Below are 21623 nucleotides of genomic sequence, written 5' to 3'. Positions count from 1 at the left end.
TGTTAAGTCCCTTTCCCTGCGACCCCCTTGTATTCTGACCCAGAGCACTGCAGCCTTCCCCACCTCTGACCCCTGGTGATGTTTGCCAAGCATTTAAGGGTGGCAAAGAAACAGGAAACATTGGAAATGGGAAAGATACATGCAGCTCAGCTGTGGGAGTGAAGAGGAAGAAATTGGACTCTATGCAGTGTAGTGGTTCACAATAACTTGAAAAAGAGTCAGCAGTAAAGGGGACTACATTCAGTGCTCACTACTCTAGCTTACTCAAATGGGCTGTACTATCCTTGTGATAGGTTCCCATAAGAATGTTTGCCCAGTATAAGTATGTACTACATACTCACGTTCAGTGCTGGTTGTATTTAATCAACTTCACAGTTTGTTTCCATTACTGATCACATGCTGCTTTTAGCAGCAGTTCAAAGATAGACAATGTATTTAATGTGGTTTCCTTGTACCTGAATGTAAGACGAGGGGCGTTTCCCCTCTATGCTGACTGGGGGAAAATCTAATCTTGTATTTCAGTAAATATAGTACTTATTTGTAAATTATATTTTATTACCCTGAAGTACTGTTCTCACCCGACAGGAAAGTAAACAGCAATGTTTACATATCTTAAATTGGTCAAAAGGTTTTTAGGGTGTTTTTATTGTTTTCAAATCAGACAGAGAGCAAACCTGCATTTTCCCCATACCAGGTTAGTGCCACAATGCCCAACTATGGAGCCAGGTTCACTCTCAAAGGTTTAAGGAAAACTTAATTATGTATATTAATGGTAATTAACCAGGTTATGCCTTGTGGTTCTTTTAAGGGGTGCCATGGGGTGCTACAAAATATTCACATTTTTTGGTGTGCAAACATGAATCACAGGATAAACCCAGAGATTCCAATTAAGAATCCACAGTCTGACCTACTGTGATCTTTGAGTCCCTTGCAACAGAAGAATTACTCTAGTATTTCTCTGTAGTCAAAAAACAAGCGAAAACTAAGAGCAGATATTTTCCAACGGGTGCTTCGAGTTTAAACAAGTTGAAAACCACTGATGTATACCAAGTAGAATAATTCCACCAGGCCAGGAGAGAGAAAAATCCCAGTGATTAAGGCACTCTCCTGGTACAAGACCCAAGTTCCCGGTGGTTAAGGCACTCCCCTTGGTAAAAGACCCAAGTTCGACACAAATTCAATTCCTTGCTCTAGAACAGGCAATGTAGGAATTCACTCTCTTCCCCTCTCTCATTACAGACCCTTAGGGCAGTGATCAGCACTGTTTTCTGACAGTGAACTAGAATGACTGAGTTCAAATCAGAGGGGGTTGAATGGAAGGACTCAGGACTTCTCCCCACTGTTGCAGCAGCACAGTATGGTGCAGCACAGGAGAATGAAGCCCTACCCTGCTCAACTCCACCAAAGCCTCCCAGCTCCATGAACCAAATCCAGTGGGGGCTGTGACCCTGTCTTACTTTGGACAGCAGTGGAAGGGGTAAAGAAAGGAATGTATTAGCAAATTGTAATGCTGTCCTCAAAAACAACAACCATTGTTTCTAAAGCTTATATACACATTAGTTTTAATCAGATTTTAAGATGTATCAGTAAATGTATAACATACATAATGGTCTACAGGGCTATAATTTAATTCCAATCTCAGGACAGAGCACCAATTTCATGGACTCTTAAAAGGCAATGCAAGGAGTAGAAATATAACTGCATTAAAAGCAATTCAATTCTTCAAAGTGCTGACATGGGTGGTGGCAATTATTCAGAAAAGAGTAATAAGAGTGGCTATGATACAGTGACACTACACCATACAATCGGTGTGCTGAAAGGTAGAAAATTCAAAGAATATCTTTAAAAAAAAAAGAATCACTGCATCTAATAGCAAAGAAACATTTTACAAAATTAAATTAAAATGAAAACTTATTTGCCACTTCGTTATGTGAAGAAGCAATGCAACAGGGAGACAACTGTTGTTCAGCAAGCCTAAAAGTTTGCACCAGTATTTTAAGTTCAATTTGTCTTGGAATTTTTTATTAAATCAATTAGTATGATATTTAATAAGCACCAATCTCACTTTTTGCAGTGAAAAATATCTTGAAATGCTGTATAATAGTCCAGTGTTTCATGAATTTAAAAACTAAGCAATCTTGTTTTGTCATAAACTGTCAGCTGCCTGGACTCCCCATTAAGAAGTACAGTGATGGTAAAATGGTACAGCTCTTTATTACATACAAGAACAGTAGATGATACCTAAACAGAAAGATATTTCTAGATACAGCTGAAAGATATCATTGTTATTTTGTGTTTAATAACATTTATGAATGTTAATAGCCATGATCAGTAAGGCTTTCCTTCAAAGGTATTACACAAGGACTTCTGTAAGAAGCTAAAACCACAAAAAAGTCCTGAAGTATATAGAGTTTGGTAAAGTATACATAGAGAAATATTCGGGGTAAAAAAAGGTAACATTGAAAGCAATAACATGTACTTAAGATACTTGCAATACCTTCATATTAGATGCCTCAGTTTCCAGTTTTGTAAGATGATTTGAATTGTCCTCTAATTCCTGTCGAAGGTTTGAGTTTTCCATCTTTAGCGCCTCAACTTGCTTTAACAACTGATCATATGAAGCTGCAGCCATCCTGGGCTAGCCTTGGACCTAGAAATGTAGAACTTTTTTAGTTCAACCATTTTATGGGAAACAACCCTAAAGTTTGAGCCCTGTTCAACACTTAATTTTCATCATTTTAATAAAAGTGTTTTAAAGTACTATAGTCAGTAAGACAAGCTCAAGACACACCTAAAGACTGTTAGCAATTTTTTTACTCAGTAAAATTAAAAACATATCAAAGAAACAAACTGATTTTGGCTTCTGATATAGCTAGGAAGTGTAAGATGACACTATTTTTATTCAGATAAATAATGAAGCATTCACTGACACAGGAGCTGTGGAAGAAAGGTAAGAAAACACAAACAGGAGACAGACAAAAAGGAAGAACTTAAAATACTGGTTTTGTGAGGACAATGTTAAAAAGTAATGGAAACAGAAGTAAAAACACTCTAGGTCTTTGGAAAATTAAGAACATTACCAGGGAAAACCATATCTTATACCAGGGCTGTCCAACTGGTGGCTCTTGAGATGCATGCAGCCTGCAAGCCCTTGCAGCTGTCTCTCCCTTTGCCATACAGTGGTGGAGGGGCCACATGCCACTGGTGCTGCTCGGGGGACAGGGGGGGCTACACACACTGCTGCAGTCCACACTAGGGGGAGGGGTTTCCAGTACCATATGCGATTCTACTCATGCCCAAGCAGGACAGTCTTGCTTTATACAACTGGAGAGTTTAAAAGATGTAGTTACTTAGTATTTACACTATGCTCATCACTATGGTATTTAGGCACCTATACTACACACAAGAGGAAAGATGTCACCCAAGGTGGTAGGAAAGACACTCTGGATAATAGTCTTTAAGTACAAGAAAAGAAAAAAAGTTTGTATTTCAATCTCTAGTCTTAAAAAAACCCCAAAAAACCCAACAACCACTTGTCAGCTGTACCTGACAGATGCTAACTAGACTACCTACAAATCCTACAAAGCCAATGGATGATGCAGATGTTCAGCATCCCTCAGTGTCAGACTTAGATATGAACGGGTCAAAGGAGAACAGCAATACATCTAGCATTTAGGCACCTAAATATACCAACAGTATCAAAAAAACAGTAAACCCATGCAAAGGTCTTACAATTGTAACAAATTTAATGAAGATAAAAATAAAGATCTGTGATATATTTACAAAAAGACATGTGACAAGACTACATGGCAGGAGTTACTACTTTTAACTAACTTCTTAAAATCAAAATATTATTTACTCTACTTCTCTCATTTTTCTGCAAGAAAAGAATTTAACAAATGATGGATCAATTGCATTACTCTCACTTTTGTTGATAAAGTACTTTTGATTAAGTATTACCAATTAAAAATACAATTTTTAGTAATCTTTATTTTTGGGAAAGTAATGATATCTGACACAGACCAATAAAAAAAAGTGGTTCCAGCTCAGCACAGCTTTTAATCCATTATGAAACAGCAGAAAAGTGCATTTTTATTCATCTAAAACTGCATGCAGGCATGCATGCATGCATGCAATAGTCAAAATTACTACATGGAAGACCTGTGTCCCTAAGATTCAGCAGTATTAAATATTTTAAGTAGGTTAAGCAACTTTGAAATACTGCATGGTGGGAGTTATTAACTTCTCATTCATCTGTCATTCAGTACGGAGACTACCGACTCAAGCCCTTCATACGCGCACATGCCACCTTGCCCTTATAGCAACTTAGCTATCAAAGAATGGCATTAGATATTTTAGCTACAACTTAAGAGAAAAGAATATCAAAAGTTTGCAAGATTATATCACGTGCTTCTAGTTATGAAGCAATTATTTTGGGAATTACCACAGATATAACATTTCATGTTTGGAGCTGTGTTCCAATATTTTTCTGCAATACACTGCCAGTTTTTCAGTACTTTCTGAAATATTATATATCATAAGTCTGCAATTTTTGTATACCCTTTCACTGAACTTTTGATCTTTTTTGTGACAAAGTAAACTACTTCCTTGTATTTGGTCTGTTTTTATGGGTAAATTAAAACAAATTATATCAGATTATAAAACATTACCTAAAAAGCTAAATTATAGCTGTTAAATTTAACCTCTTGAAATTCTGCTTTATCTATCACAGTTTAAACTAAATAAAAATATAAAACCAATACTGACAATTAGAGAGGAATAGGAATAAAACTACAAAACTGCCATTTGATAAGACTTCTTTACCTCCTTGCTTCATTTTTTGAGAAGTCAATTTTAAGTCCCAATTTTCTTATCTCATGTAAAATGGGTTAACAAGATGGCATATCATTAGTGATTTGAATTAAGTGAATGAATGCAAATGAGACCAGGAATAATAAAAGTCTCAAATATTATTTTTTTGTTCATAATATGGTAACATTATGAAGCCTGAAGCTCCCTTTCAGAGAGAAATTAATACAGTATGAATCACTAATTCTATTTAACAGATTTTGGTTTTATATTTATAGTCAATTCCAGCCTTAAGATGGACAGCTGTCAAAGGGGCTGATCATGAATAACATTTATATAAAGCTGTACACACATGCTCCTGCCTATGAGCTCCGTTTCACACACATATTTATTTTGGAACTCTTTGCTTATTTATCCAAGATAAGAAACAGTAGCGGCCAGTTTTATATCTCCTACGCATTACACAGAACAATCCTGCACTCCTCCAAAGCAGGGCTGGAAAGAGGTTTCCAGCTCTAATCTTTGTATACAGATATATTCTGATAAACTTCAAAGACTTGCAATATCAATATTATTTCAGTGTTCATTTCAGGTTACAGAATTACCCTGCACTCATCTGTTGCCCACTGAAATGCCTGGAAGACCTCATAGCATGTTGTTGTTTATAAAGAAATTGCCTTTTAATTCTGACTGACAGATACTTCTAAGCCGCTGTATGAATATTTAGCATCTAAGTCAATTTAGGCCACAATAATTTCCCTCTCATAAATGAGGTCAGTCAGTGGTTGGTCTGAGAGGAAGTACTAAAGATAAAAATCAAATGTCAAATTTGCCAACCTCTCTCATGCAAAGTAGTATTTATTCATGCATTTATGCTCATTGAAGTCAACAGGAACAGTCACATGGTAAGGGCTATAAAAACCCCAGATTAACAGAGAAAAATGGGTGATGGTAAGAACTAAACAGAGCAGAAGAGCAGTAACTGGAAATCCAGAACAAAAATTTTTTTAAATTTAATAAAAAGATTTGCTCAAAAATGAGCAAAGTTATGCCCTTGGAAGATTTGTCTAAATGGCAATGAACTTTCCATCATTTGTACCACAAAGGAAACAATAAAATAAAAAGATGACTGATCCATATACAAGAAACATCAGTGAAATCAGATCAAATTTTAATTAAATTGGTTTCATACTTTTTCCATATGATCAACCCCAGAAACCATTCTATAAAATTAGCCATTATTGTGAGGAAAAAAAAAAAGATATTCAGGTGGCACTGGCAAAGCTACTTGACTTCTGGCATCACCTAAATGATATGAAAATGGGGGAAAGAGTTCCATTCCCTCAAAATCCAGTAATAAAGACTTGTTTATTTTACCTTTTAAATGTGAGTTGTACAGTAGTTTAAAATCCTCTCAACTATGACTCTAGTTATTGAATGATCTCTAATAACTAAGTTAGGAAGGGTATTCAACACTTTGCTAATCTGAAGCTTGCTTTTTCCCAACCCCCTCTCACAGATTCTCTCAGGGTACATGCAGACATTTGGGGAGGTCCAATCAAGTTAAAAATGGCCACCCAAACTAAATTAGTTTGCTCAATTGCAGACCTTACACTTAGATCCCTAGTTAAGTGTGAACTGTACAGAAGCTCAGGAAGTTTAGATCAGTTTAAAAATGGCCAACCTGATCTACATTAACTGTACCTCTGAGGTAGTCTAACTTAGACCTGGTAAGGCAAAACCAATCTAACTGGATTTATATACAGTTCCCAGCATAATCCCAGGGATGGGAAAGCCCTGCCACTGGCCCCAGCCCAGGGCTGTGCTTTTCCTACACGCCTCTCCTGGCATTGGGCTATTTTTAGTTTCTCAGCCTCTCACCCCTTCCCCAGACATACAGCCGTCACCACTCTCCCATGGACCAGCTAGCCCTCCTAGAGCCTGCCAAACTTCCTAACCATGGAAGCTGCTCCTGGTGCTGGTTTTACTGGCATATGCCAGTGCTAAGAGCTAAGGAAGTAAGATGGGGTGGGGGAGGAATGGTTCACCATGGGGGAGTTAGCTGGGGGGTTCAATATGGGAGAGTCCCCCATTCATTCCCCTCCCCCTGCAACAGATCCCACTAGCCCTCCTGATCCTGCCAAACTCTCCCAGACCCCATCATCCCCCTGCTTTCCCTCAGTAGCCTCCCCCATCTCAATTTACCATAGATTGGGTGGCCATCTTTAATTCAATCTAACCTCCCCAAATGTCTCTACATACCCTCAACTGATCTGTGAAGCCTCAGAATGAATTAAAAATCAACTACAGGTGTCCACATTCATTTAATTGCTCCTTGCAGTTAGTTCATATAGAAATCAAATATTGATCTGCACATTTTCAGATAGGACACTAAGTGAATTGCCCGACTACAAGGAAACAGTAGTGCAAAACGTCTTCAATTTCTGCTTTAAAAAATGTCAACCTATTTAGCCCGTTAGAATGGAAAGAAGTGGCAACCCATTCTTCAAATGTATTCTACATATGAGCCTGGCTCAGGGATACCACTTTTATTCAAAATGCCATTAAAATTTACTATCATAATCCAATTTTCTTTCACTTTGTCATCACAAAAGCAGCCATGAGACAATGCCAATGTATATTTGCTGAACCACTTATTATACACAGTACAAGTATCCTTTATTTCACAAAAACTAAGCAGTGGATATTTTGTAAAGGACTAAAATTTGAAAATATAGCTAAATCAATTTTCTCATATGGGTATTAAAAATTCAAACCAGAAATACCATCAAGATGAATATCTACTTTTTAAACTATAACTATGTTCTGCTCCCATTATAAGTACCAGAGACAGAGAAGAGTAGATCATTATGCTTTTACAAAGTTAGTCCCAACATTTTTTTTGTCAATCACCCTGACCCCTTTCCTAGAGAGAATGCTTTATAAGCAGGGAATACTGTTTAAAGACAGTCTGTACATCTCTACCAAAAATCTGCTAATACTAGGCTAGGGCACCAAATATTCAGAAATCAGATTCAAGGAGCATTCCAGCATTTTCCATCCTTACATGGTAGCTTACTTCTCCATAAACATGTACTCCAAAACTCTACCCTTCTTAAAATTTGTGATAAGGTGTTGATGCATTCATGCCCGTATTTGGAAGCAACTGGCATAGCCTAGTCACAGCTACCTTTTGTTATTTTTACTGTGAAGATGGCAATATTTAGTATTTTGCTTAAAGCTCCAGCTATTGCTGTCAAGTAATTACATGAGAACCTGAGCATTGTTTTTTAAAAACTTCTCTTTGTTTAAAAGTAAGCTTTTATCCCTCAGAATGACAGAAATAAAAGCCTAAAAATAGGAACACAGTATTGCCTAAGGGTTAAAAAACCAGAAGATAAAAATCCTATGTGTTTTTAAAATTAATCTCATGATTTCCCATGATATCCCTTCTAATGATTCTAAAGTCTGGTTTTTGAACATTCAGCATTGGCAACACCAGTCCACCATATCTATGAAGTCCACAACTAGAGAAAAAGATAAAAAAAACAGGGCTCTAATATAAAACATTACAATCCCACGCACTCCATGTTCTTTTGATTAACAGACCTCAAAAGTTCACAGAAAAGAAAGTGTTCAAGTATCAACTCACTGATATTATAAATGTTTCAACTCACCACTACTATAAATCTAGTAGTTTCCACTTCCCAGAACTGGCGAGTCTCCACAGGCTTAGGTACTATACACATCATAAAAAGAAAACTTGCTTCCCAATTAAGGATTAATTCTCTTCATGTCCATTATGGAGGGGCTACAGATTACTGTGCATCTGTCAAAAGATTGCTATATGGCTTGAAACATTTGCCCACAAGGTCTAGGCCTCCTAACCAAGGGTGAGAAATAGCCACATTGTCACACCTACAAAATTTTACTTAAGGGATGTATTATTCACTTTTCTCTAATGAACTGCATTATTTTGAAAAAATAATGTCCCAGATATACATTGAGAAACCAGTGCTGCTAATAAAGGTAGAGCTCAGATGTTGCTAAATATAACAGCTAACAGATCTCTTCACCAAATAACCAACAATGTAGCAAAGGCTTTATACAACAACTGGTCATACTACATAATTTGCATTAACAGTTTAAATTAATAAAGAGATAAAGAAAATACATCTGTTACTAAGCAAATGAATAAACTAAGAAAACACATTTTTAAAGTCCATTGGACTCAAGCACTTAGAATTTCTAATATGGCAGACACTTGAAATTCTGTTAAATCAAAGGTTCAACAGTTGCCAAGATGCAGCACCTTAAGAAAGAGGAAGTCTAGTAGGAGAGGGCTCCAGACCCATCTAACTTAATTACTGCTTCAGGCTATTCATAACACACAGACAGCCTCCAAGCTGGAAAAAAGCATTGATTGGGAAAAAAAACAACAAAAATGACCCTGAGCTACTGTGCTCAATTTTGGGCACCACACTTCAAGAAAGATGTAGATAAACTAGAAACAATCCTGCAGAAGGCAACAGTAATGATTAGGGGAAACATGATTTACAAGGAAAGTTTGGAAGAGTAGGATTACTGAATCAGGAGAAGAGAAGAGAAGAGAAGACTGAATGGGGATTCCAGTACAAAAAAAGGGGGACTATGAAGAGGATAGCGAGATACTCTGTGGCCTCTTGGGATAAAACAAGGAATAAGGGTCTTAAATTGCAACAAAGGAAATTTAGAGCGAATATCAGGAAGAATTTTTTTCAAAGTATAAAAGTGAGAGTGATTAAGAACTGCAACACATTGAGAGAGGTTGTAGAGTCTCCATCCTCAGAAGTTCTTACTAGCCAGTTATTCAGCCTCTTGGATGAGACTGTTTAAATCGGCAATTCTAAACTAGGGTGCCAAAAGAGACCCAGGGTGCTTCTTTTTAGGGGTGCTGAAGGGCCAGGAAGTGTTAGCACTGTTAGTGTGCAAACACAGTTCACAAGATAAACTCAGGGATTTCAAATAGGAAACCATAGTGTAACAAGTATTTTGACACGCTGCAGTCTCTGAGGTCTCTGCAACAGAATTGCTCTATTATTTTTCTGTAGTCAAAAAATGAGTGAAGACTAAGAGCTGGCATTTTCCAAGGGTTGCCTTGACTCTAAAAAGGTTCAGAACCACTGGCTAGAGATGCTTTTATCTTCAAGAGGTTTATCTGATCTAGACCCTCCCTCAGGTCTTTCCCAGCCCTATTTTTCTATGATTCTATGTTCAAGAAAGATTAATTCAAACTGGAATTGGTACAGAGGAGGGCTACCAGAATAACTAGGGAACAGACTGCCTATCTTGCAAAAGATGACAAGGAACTTCAGTTTGTTTAACTTAGCAAAACAAAGAGTGGATATAACTGTACTCTAGAAATGCTTCATGGGAGCTAAACACTAGAGGGAGAAAAGCTATTTAAGCTAAAAATGCAATGACAGCAAAAGAACAAATGCATAAAAACTGGTCAATAATAAATTCAGTCTCGAAATCAAAATAAAGAGCGTGGACCATTAGCAGAGGGATATTCTGGAACAGCCTTCCAATAAGACTCATGCGAGGGGTGGAAACTTGCTCACGATACAGTTTAATAAATTCATGGAAGGAATTGTACTGCTGCCATCATAGCAGAGAAATGTACCTGGCCCAGACATCTAGTTTCAAGAGTATTTTTCCTGCCTGGCTACTGTACTCCACTGGAATAGACTATTTGCCTTACATTTGTTAATTGCTTTCTTTTTCACTCAGTTTTTCAATATCTGTTGTAATAATTTTTTCAGACAAAATCATGAAGCCCCTCAGTAAAGGAGATCAATATGATTATCCCATTTTCTAGATGAGGAAAGAGGCACAGGAAAATTGACAGACTTTCCCAAGGCCCAACAGGTAGGCTGCGGCCAAGCAGAAAAGCTAATATGAATCTACTAGGCCCCAGGCTAGTACCACTAGTCCAACTTTCCTCACAGCGATCTTTCTAGATTAATCTTTTCTGAAACCTCCTCACCTTTTACAGACAAGGTTTCATGTATTCAACAGCACAACGGGGTCTTATTTGATGACAACACCTGACATCTGTGGCAACATTTATTCCATTAATAAAGTAAGAGATTTGATTTCCATTTCCTTGACTACTTCAGGACCTCCTCTCCCCCAACATGCATCAATGTAACATCTGCTATTCCAATGCCTGTAGGTGGGTGGGAGGAGGATGGGGGAAAGGGTGACAGCTACCTAGGTGCATTCTTTCCATGCTACCCCTCCGCTTTCCGGTTGAACATTAAATAAAGTTCATGTTACAGCATATGATTAAACAAAGATGCATACTCTCTACATATTATTTACACCAATATGTAAATGTCAGCTAACATTAGCTTTTACAGCATCAAAGACCTTCAATATAACAAATATTCATTTATTAAATTATTTTTCACTCCTTCCCCTCCAAGCTTAAGAAAGCCCAACTGTAAAAATACACTATAAAAAGTTACATTGTCCTTATGTTCTTCAGTTTTCACTGGAACAAGACCGGGTGAAAGAGGGGAGTGAAATAAGATGAAGAGAGATGCATCCTCTGTTTAATATAATTTTGAAATTTCTATGCAATTTAAATTGGCTACACAGGAAGTAAAACCTATTCAAACTGTGATGAAACAAAACAGCTAGAAAAATGGGGATTCCATTGCTAGAATTTTATAATTACTTAATGTACACTAAATTAAATAACTCTGGGCTGACTAATTATTACATTTTGATTTTTAGAAAAAGGATAATCTTACTTTTTTGCATTCGATAGAAGTAAATATCCATATTTCACAATTTAAGAAAAACTTGTGCCACTAAAAAAATACTTATTTTTAAACCAAGGCAACCGCTTATTTGTAATATGTGCCCTTCTTCAACCCTCTTGTTTATAGATTTGTCCAATTCTGCAAAAGAATCTACACAAAAATAACAATCTGCTCAAGAAAACAGATTTTTAGAACCAGAACTGTATCCCTCCAAACCTGCAAATATTGAATATAAGCACAATTATTAATTTTACACATGAATTGGGTCAATAATATGTTAAACATCTTTATAACTGCTTGCAGGAATCAGGCCTTAGAATGTAAATTCTTAGGGCAGATGTTTGTCTTTGCATTTCCTAGAAAGCATTTAACATGCTATCAGTAACATTAATGTTAATATTCATTAACACCTTTTTTAAATGTTGAAAAATACATGGATTTCAATTGATGAGTTTCTTTTCATATTGCATACCGCTTATTTCGAGTCATTTTCCATTTGGAAGTGAAGATTTAGAATATTTATAGTCCCACCTAGTTTCTTATGAGAAAAAATAAATATACATAACAGTCTGTGTTTCTATAAAAACCCCCAGAACAAAATTTGTAACATTCTAAAATTTTCAGTGTTACATATATTCCAAGCCCAAATCAGTTCAAAATATATGCATTTAAAAATTCAAAGCTCCCTACTACTAAATAGCTATGCAAAGGACTATCAGAAATTATTGAAGTGTTTCAAAATTGAGAGCTTCTTTTCATGAAGTGAAGCAATATAATTGTACCAACTGTGAGAAATGGAACAGATTTCTCAACTGAATATAAAAGGAGAAAAAATACTCATATGTGTAACAATTTGCAAAAAGGGGGGGGGGGGAAATCAAACCAAAAATATCCATTATTAAAATAGAGACAGTCAACAAGATTGCAGACCATTTTAAATTTAATCCACTGCAATCCAAATTTAATAGCCAGAATTGTCCAAGGCAATTCTCTTGTCTTTCTAATACTGAAATTCTGACAATGAAAGAAATCTAGACATGATGTAACTTCCTCCCCACCAATTCTTGTGTATTTAGAAGTACTCCTGGATTTCACATAGATACACAGAGGTACATCCATAAGTAATACTTTCTTCTATCTCCACCTGGCAAGGATGCTAATGCCATCCTGCAGGATGACCTGACCTCAGTAATAAACACTGGATCCCCTCCTGGTTGAACTACAGTGATAAAATATATCTAAAAATAAAATCACCGTCCCTTGGAAATTACACTAGTTCAGAACTCTGCAAATTTTCCCCTGCAGCAATATGGACTACTGCAGTCGCATCAAACCTGATTTCACCACTTTCTCCCAAAAAACTCAGAGGTGAAGAGTGACATTAACAACTCCACTACTTAGTCATAAGAGAACTGTCCATAATAGGGTAAAAAAATTGTCTATATAAGAGACACTCTCTCTGGCAAGTGGTCCAAGGCTTTGGAATCAATGCCCAAAAGAACTAAGGACCATCAGAAGCATTGCCAACTCCACTCTGAGAGCAACACGCACAGTTTTCAACCTGGTCATTATCAGTAACATGCAGGCTAAGGACAGATATTCAAAAAGCCAGAGCCTGAATTGATTTAATCTTTGCAGGTTAGTCTAACCTTGCACAGACTGAACCAATTTGCAAGTGAACAGACATCCACTTTTGACTCCAGAAAAGCAGGCACATAATTTGGTAGAGACCTGTATTTAATATTATTACCATTCCAAATGCACTGTCCAGGCTCCTAGGTTCTAATACATCTTCAGTTTCCATTATACATAAAACTTGAGAACTAGACACCAAAAGGAACATAGGTCTAACAAATCCACCTCCTTTCTCCTGCCAGATTTCAAATTAGTCCAAGAAGAGAATAGTTGGGCTGGGAGTCAAGGTAAAACCCATTAACTTGGAGTCTTACCTATTACAACAACTAGCATTAATCATTTCACACACTACACAGTCCTTATCAAGCCCACAGGCACATATTCCTTAATTCCAAAGATGAAATAACAGACAATATAAGCTGTTGTGCAAAGGTCTAGCAGAACAGGGAGTTGAACCAAAGTCTTTAGGTAGACTCAAGCCTTGGCCCAAAAGTATAATGAACCAGTACTAGGCACAGACCAGCACTAGACCCCAGTGCCCCCGGTTTCCCCCAACCCTTGAGGCAGTGGCGGCAGCAGCAGCAGCAGCAGCGATTGGCAGCTAAGAGACAGCTGCAGCAATGAGAAGGTAAGCCGAGGGAAGGGAGTGAGTGGGGCCAGGTGTTAGCGATCAAGCAGGGGACCCTTTCCCCACCTGACTCTATTTAGCCACAATACTTGGGAGCCACGCTTCTGAGCCGCGTGAACAGGGAATGCAAACAGGCGCACTCTTTAGGGGTGCGCTGGAGTTTATGCCAGGGTTCATGCAGGGAGGCGCGCAAGAGGCTGCAGGCAGTGGAAAAGCCAACGACGGCAGCAGCAGTCATCTCCAGGTAAGTGTGTGAGGTGACAGCATGGGAGTTGTCACGCGGAGTGCAGCCAGGGCTCCTGCTCTATGGCTGCCTCCTAGCCCAGGGACCGGTGAGGCTTCCACACAGGTGGGGCCACCTGCCTGTGCGGGCTGCCTGGCTTGGTCCCTGGGGCCGGGGGCGGGGGGGGAACGCAGAGGCGGGGGCTTCTCTCACCTATCCCACCTGTGCCAGGATTGCGGCGCTGGAGGGGCAGGTGAGAAAGCTCCAGGTGGAAGTGAGCAGACTGCGGGGGATCAGGGCCATGGAGGATGAGATTGACAGGTACTTTCTCTCTCTGCAGGGCCTGTCCCCTCAAGCTGTCACCACCCAGGAGTCTGCACGAGGCAAATGGAAGACAGTCACCTCCAGGGCCAGACAGCATCACAGGCAGCATGTAGTTGCATCAACTGTCACCCCAGTACAACTGGGGAACAGGTATGCGGCCCTGGCAGCACTGGAAGAGACTGGGTATGAGAAAGAAGGAATGGAGGAAGCCATGCCCTCATCCAGCAAGCCATCATCCGTACCAACTGGCCATCATCCAGTGACCCAGAGGAAGAGACGTCGGGTCATTGTCATATGGGACTGCCTCCTCAGTGTCATGGAGGGACCCATCCACCGTGCAGACCCCAACGTGAGATAAGTGTACCATCTTCCAGGATCCAAGACTGGGGACATCACAGGGAAGATCACTGACTTCATCTGGCCTTCTGACTACTATCCTATGGTCCTCATCTATGTGGGAACCAATGATGCGGCCCGTAGTAGTCCAGACCGGATCATGGATGACTGCAAGGCTCTGGGGGCCAAGGTTAGAGAGTCGGGGGCCCTGGTGGTCTTTTCGTCCCTCCTCTCGGTTACTGGACACCGTCAGTGGCAGAGCGCCTGCATCCGTGAGGTGAATCGGCGCCTCCAGAGTTGGTTTCATCACACTGGATTTGGCTTCCTGGACCATGACCCGCACTTCAGATCAGAGGCATCCTGGGGCGTGATGGTCTCCATCTCTTCCCCCAAAGGTAAAAGTTTGTTTTCTTACAGGCTAGTTGACCTCCTCCGGCGGGCTTTAAACTATGTTCGTTGGGGGATGGGGATCCATAGGAGCAAAAAAAAAAAAACTCAACCAGGTGTAGGACCTGCCCAGGTAAGAGCTCAGGTATATACCAAGGGACCAGTTGCATCTCAGGTGGGGGGGCATGCCCAGGGCTCTTACGAGGGGATTAAGGTGTCTCTTCACTAATGCAAGAAGCATGGGGAACAAGCAGGAGGAGCTTGCTCTCCTTCTTGCAAGTAGTAAAATCAACCTGGTTGGCCTAGTGGAGACATGGCGGGATGAAACATTTGACTGGGCATTAGACAGAGGGCTATAGGTTATTTAGAAGAGATAGGAAGGGGGAAAAAGGTGTGTGGGGGTGTTGCGCTCTATGTTAGGGAACAGTATACCAGTTCTACCTTCCAAATGGGACCAGAGGAAGGCTTAACTGAGACCCTGTGGGTCAAACTTCAAGAAGGGCAGGGGGAGAGGGATCTGGTGGTAGGGGTTTACTACAGGCCATCACATCAAGAGGAAGAGCTGGATCTGGAATTTTCCAGGCAGCTTGGAGAGGCTGTGCATGAAAAGGATGTTGTGGTCATGGGTGATATGAATTACCCGGACATCAACTGGGAGGAGCAGTCGGACAGGTCTAGCCACTCACGAAGGTTCTTGACGTGCGTTCAAGACCTACACCTCGTGCAGGAGGTACTCGCCCCCACTAGGGAAAATGCCATACTGGATCTGGTGTTAGCCTCTGGGGACAACGTGGTGGGGGATGTGTTAGTACAATGGAGGCTAGGGGAAGGGGACAGTGATCATGAAATGATCCAGTTTGCTATTCAGAGGAAGATGGGGAGGGTTACTAGCACAGCGCAAATGCCTGACTTTAGGAAAGCCAACTTTGATGCGCTCAGAGCAGTAGTCAGGGAGGCACTCGGAGCCCAGGGTGTAGCTAGTATGGGGACAAAGAAAAGGTGGTCCTTCCTCAAGAAGGCTATCCTTGGGGTGCAGCAGGATGCGATTTCACCGCGCAGGAAGGTGGGAAAAGGGTCCAAGAAACCTTCATGGCTGAGCACGGATATCCAGGCTGGCCTGAGGGCAAAGAAAAAAGCGTACTGATGGTGGAAGTAGGGGGCAGGGACAAAGGAGGAGTACACTTCCCTGACCCGAGCTTGTAGGGATTTGGTAAGGGAGGCTAAAGCAGCACTGGAGCTTAGATTAGCTTCTGGGATTAAGGATAACAAAAAGTCCTTCTTCAAGTATATAGGTAGCAAGAAGTAGGTCTCGGGGTAACATTGGATCCCTACAAGGCGGGGCATGGCAGGGCAGGGCAGGGCAGGGTAGTTGGTGACAGACGAGAGAAGGCAGAACTCTTTAACAAGTTCTTTGCCTCCATGTTCCTGTCTGCTGACAATGGGGTGCTCTCGGGTGATAGTGTAGAGAGGCCCAGGAAGGATGCGAATCCCCCGACTGTTAGTTCAGACCTAGTTAACGATTACCTGGAGGGCTTAGACGTATCCAAGTTGGCGGGCCCAGATGACCTTCATCCGTGGGTGCTGAGAGAGTTGGCTGGTGTCACTGTGGAGCCATTGGCATGGCTGTTTGAGGACTCCTGGTGCTCGGGCCAAGTCCCTGAGGACTGGAAAAGGGCCAACATGGTCCCTATTTTCATGAAGGGGAGGAAGGAAGAGCCTGGCAACTACAGGCCAGTCAGCCTCACTTCTATCCTGGGGAAGGTCTTTGAAAGGATTATCAAGGGCCACATTTGTAAGAGCCCTGCAGGGAAAGTGATGTTGAGGGGTAACCAACACAGGTTTGTGCCAGGCCTGACTAACCTGGTCCTGGTCCTGCCTGACTAACCTGGTCTCTTTCTATGACCAAGTAACAAAGAACTTAGATGGGAAGGAGGAAGTTGATGTCATCTTCTTGGACTTCCAGGCCTTTGACACAGTGTCCCACCCAATTCTGGTGGGCAAACTGAGGGACTGCAGCATTGATGAATGCAGTCATATGGGTGGCAAACTGGCTCCAGGGGCACACCCAGAGGGTGGTGGTGGACAGGTCAATGTCAATGTCAACCTGGGAGGGTGTAGGCAGCAGAGTCCCCCAGGGCTCAGTCCTTGAGCCGGTGCTGTTCAACATCTTCATTAGCGACCTGGACGAGGGTGTGGAGAGCACCCGTGTCCCCAACGGGGCTTCTCGTGTCGCTCCTGGGAGCTCTGCCCTCCTGGTTGGTGGCTACTCCCCGCCTGTTTGTTACCGTGGGTGTTCATCGTCCCGCATCGCCAACCCCGCTCTCTCCTGCCATGACTTCTTGTTCCCCCAGTGGGGCGGGGCTAGTTCACGGGTTCCTCGGTGGCCCACACTTGGCCTGCCGGTTGCACACGGGGCTCCGCCACCCCTACACCCTGGCCTCATGCCACCCATGGGCTCCACTTCCCCGTGCCTGCTCTGTGTTGCTTCTGCAGGCTTCTAACACGGCTTTCGTCCTCAATCCCCACAATACGTGGGATACTCCTACCCCAATGTCGATCACTTCACACCAACCTGCACTGGTGCCTCAGCCGCACCCTCTACAGACCCCAAACCACAAGCCCTTCACCCTGTGTGACACTCCCCACTTGGAGGTTCCGACATCCTAACTACCTCACTGACCCTCCGCCAGATCCCTATTAGCATGAACGGCGGGGGGGGGAGGAACTCCCCTTAGTTGCTCTCTAGCTTTCATAGATTTCATAGATTCATAGATTTCATAGACATTAGGGCTGGAAGGGACCTCGGGAGATCATCGAGTCCAGCCCCCTGCCCAAAGGTGCTTGAACCACCTCCGCTGGCAGACTGTTCCAGACCTTGGGGGCTCGGACAGTAAAGAAATTCTTCCTTATGTCCAGCCTGAAACGGTTCCTGCCTGCTCGTGCTGCCCTGCTCGTGTTCCTTAACCGACATCCGCTGGTCTTGGCGATCCCGCCCCAATCTCCCTCCAGCCAGGTGGTCCTCGGACTTTTGCCCCTCTTCAACATAGCCCGCACCCACCATCTCAGCACTTACTTCAGGGTCCTCTGAATCCTCCCGGGTTGTCCCGATCTTCAGTCACTCACCCAATCCGTCACTTCTGGGTCGACCCGCTGGCGTCGGGATTCCCTTCTGGGTCACTGCTCCCTCTGGCATGCCGGCTCTGCGTTGCCCGTCCCGTGGATCCTGCGCTGTCACTGGCCCTAACAGCTGTTTGCTCCCTGGGCTATCCGCTGCCTCCAGAGCAGCAGCCGCCAATTTTAAATCCCCTGGCCGGCATCTGACACTGCCGTCAGCTGCTGGCCACAGCTGTATGAAGAGGCAGCTAACGAGCCACGCTGGTTCTCCCTCCGGCTCTGCATCTCTCCTGTCCTGGGCTTCAGGTAAGTGTCCCTTGTTACCTCAGCCCCCGGGACAACCCTGTTCAAGTTCGCTGAAGACACCAAGCTGTGGGGTAAAGTGAATACACCAGCAGGCAGGGACCACATCCAGGAAGACCTGGAGAGGTTAGAGAAGTGGATGGATCTGAACAGGATGCAGTTCAACAAGGACAAGTGCAGGGTGCTGCACCTGGGGAGAAGGAACCAGCATTATGGTTATAGGTTAGGGGCTGACCCTCTTGACAGTACAGAGGCAGAGAGGGATCTTGGAGTCAGGATTGACTCCAGGATGAATATGAGTCGCCAATGTGACAAAGCAATAGGCAGAGCCAACCACACCCTGTCATGCATCAACACGGGCATCACTAACAGGTCCAGAGAGGTCTTGCTCCCCCCCTATACAGCACTGGTCAGGCCGCAGCTGGAGTACCGTGTCTAGTTCTGGGCACTGCACTTCAAGAAGGACATGGGGAACCTGGAGAGGGTCCAGAGGAGGGCCACTCATATGGTTGGGGGCCTCCATAGCCAGCCCTTTGAGAAGAGGCTGAGAGACCTGAATCTCTTCAGTCTCTGCAAGAGGAGACTAAGGGGGAGGATCTTGTGGCTGCCTACAACCTTATCAGGGGCCAGCAGCAGGGACTCGGGGAAAGTCTGTTCACCAGGGCCCCCCTTGGAGTCACTAGGAACAACGGCCACAAGCTGAGGGAAGATAGGTTTAGGTTAGGTATTAGGAAGAACTACTTCACTGTAAGGGTGGCCAGAGCCTGGAATAGGCTTCCCAGACAGGTGGTGCTCTCATCTTCCCTGGAGATCTTCAAGAGGAGACTGGATAGGCACCTGTCTGAGGTCTTATGACCCTTCCCACCGCCCAGTGCTCATTCCTGCCCATGAATTAGATGATCTGTCTAGGATCCTTCCGATTCATTGATTCTATGATTCTAGGCACTGACTATGGGGGAGGAAATTTTGAAAAAAATAGTGACTGCATTGCTGGACCAACCACCTCATACAACCAGTAACACATCCAGTAATGCCCTCCTGCCCATGCATTGCTGCTGCTCAAGACACTCTAGAATCCCATCCTGATTGCCTTCACCATAACATTTCTCAAAGTGAACGTGCAAAATCTGTATGAACAGTACTATATGTCTAGCACAGCAATTTAGTACTGACATTTTTCATGACAGAAATTACTTTCTCTTTCCTTTTATTAAAATGTATGACACTGAAACACTTCTTTAGATGCTATATGCATTATATTGCCTAGTTACCTGGTTGTAAATAATTTAATCCATGGGATAAGCAAAAGGTGGGCTAAGATGACAATTGGGTATGGACACAAGATGCGTAGTTTTGCATCTACCAAAAATAAAACAATTCAGAATGAATACATATGAAAGGAAAGAAATACTATTAAATATATGTAATGTAATAGTGGCATTACAGAAGAATAGGGATTTTACGAAGGCCCACAAGAAAAGGGACATTGTGACTGTAGGAACTAGTTTGGAGAGGTGTTCCATAGGAAAGCAGTAGAACACCACAACATTTTGGTGCTTTTGAAAGAAGTGAATAAGCAAGTGGATAAGGGCTGTACAGTTGGCAAAAGTGAACGGGGAAAATTTGGTAAGATTCATTAGCAGATAATTAGGGATGGGTAGAAGTAGGAAAGCCTGAAAATCAAAGGTATGTATTTTGAATCTGATACAACAGAGCAGAGGTGACCAACCTGCAGCATATCTGCTACAAGTGACACAGGCAGCCTGTATGGAACACAGTAAGACAGGGCCTGGAACAGGCAACACAGTGACAGATAGGGCACAAAAGCAAGAATAAAAAAAAAAAAAAGTAAGAATGAGGGTAAGAGGGACAGCAGCTGGGAAGGGTTGGGGTCATCGACAGGTGGAGAAAGTAGCAAACAGCAGGCAATGACAGATGAGGGAAAGTGAAGTGCAGTAGCAGGAAAAACTGAAGAGAAAACAAAATTTAAAAATACAGAAAATAGGATGAAGCATAACATCATCCATTTTATACTGGCCTAAGATATGTTAACATTTTCCCAGCTTTTAATTTTTATTGAAAGTCATTATATATGGCAGAGAGGTTAAAGATGTGATATCTGAATACTGAATTACTTATGCCAGATTTACTTATGGGCATGTAAATATTTAAACACCTGCTCATTAAAAGAGTACCATACCACTATTGTTCTTCCCTGCATTTTGAGTACTGGTTACAACTTGAGGACTACATTTTAACTGTTAAATAAAGACACTTATATTAAGTACTTATACAATAATATTAGATTGAGTACAGCTTTTATATTAAATCAATAAGAAGGGTAATGACAACAAGTTGAGGTAAAGTTATTGAATAGTTAGGGATTTCCTCTTCAAAAGTACTTCCAAAACCTTGAAAAGAAAGTAAACATTTAGAACATTTTATGATCTATGTTAAAAATACAATTTGCTTATGCATGAATCATGCAATATAAAGAAATGTATCAACTGACAGACATACAAAAGGAAGAAAAGAAATTGCTACATATCTACTTACCACATTTATTCAAATATAAGACAATATTTCCTTGCAATCAACATCTTACCCCCCACATCTTACATTCGCATAAAAGGAAGTCTCACTAAATACACTATCATTAAAGTGCTGCCAAAAGTTGCATGTACTCAGTTTCATAGTTTCTAGGGTCAGAAGGGACCTGAGCAGATCATGTAGTCCGACCCCCTGCCATGGCAGGAAAGAGTACTGGGGTCAAACGACCCTAGCAAGGTGTTCATCTAACCTCCTCTTAAACACCCCCAGGGTAAGAGCCTGCACCACTTCTCTTGGAAGTTGGTTCCAGTTCCTAGCCCTCTGCAGTGAAATAGCGCCTTCTGATGTCTGAATCTGAGTGCTCGGCAGTGACTCCCCCAATGCCTGCTGATCCCCCCTGACTAGTTTATAACAGGCCACGAGATCCCCCCTCAGCCTTCTCTTTTGGAAGCTGAACAGGTTCAGGTCCCGTAGCCTCTCCTCATAGGGCCTGTCCTGCTGT

The 21623-nt window shown here is 42.0% G+C and overlaps 1 protein-coding gene across 5 annotated transcripts in view; it reads right to left on the bottom strand.

Moving 5' to 3' along the window:
- APC (APC, WNT signaling pathway regulator) overlaps positions 1-21623 on the bottom strand; it is a 168144-nt gene that overhangs the window by 110183 nt on the left and 36338 nt on the right. For 2 of the 5 annotated variants that reach the window (XM_019532476.1, XM_019532479.1), the window contains exons 1-2: positions 14244-14254; positions 2498-2650 (exon numbers count right to left, since the gene is read on the bottom strand). In XM_019532476.1, the coding sequence (XP_019388021.1) occupies positions 2498-2632 (135 nt within the window). In that variant the 5' untranslated portion in view covers positions 2633-2650; positions 14244-14254. Of the gene's footprint in view, positions 1-2497; positions 2651-14243; positions 14255-21623 lie in introns of those variants that run through there. The other 3 variants (XM_019532478.1, XM_019532477.1, XM_019532480.1) reach the window with 2 other exon arrangements.

The sequence above is a fragment of the Crocodylus porosus genome, unplaced genomic scaffold, assembly GCF_001723895.1.
Source record: "Crocodylus porosus isolate Cpor-Errol unplaced genomic scaffold, CroPor_comp1, whole genome shotgun sequence".
NCBI lineage: Eukaryota > Metazoa > Chordata > Crocodylia > Crocodylidae > Crocodylus > Crocodylus porosus.
This window is presented reverse-complemented; position numbering and strand designations above follow the sequence as displayed.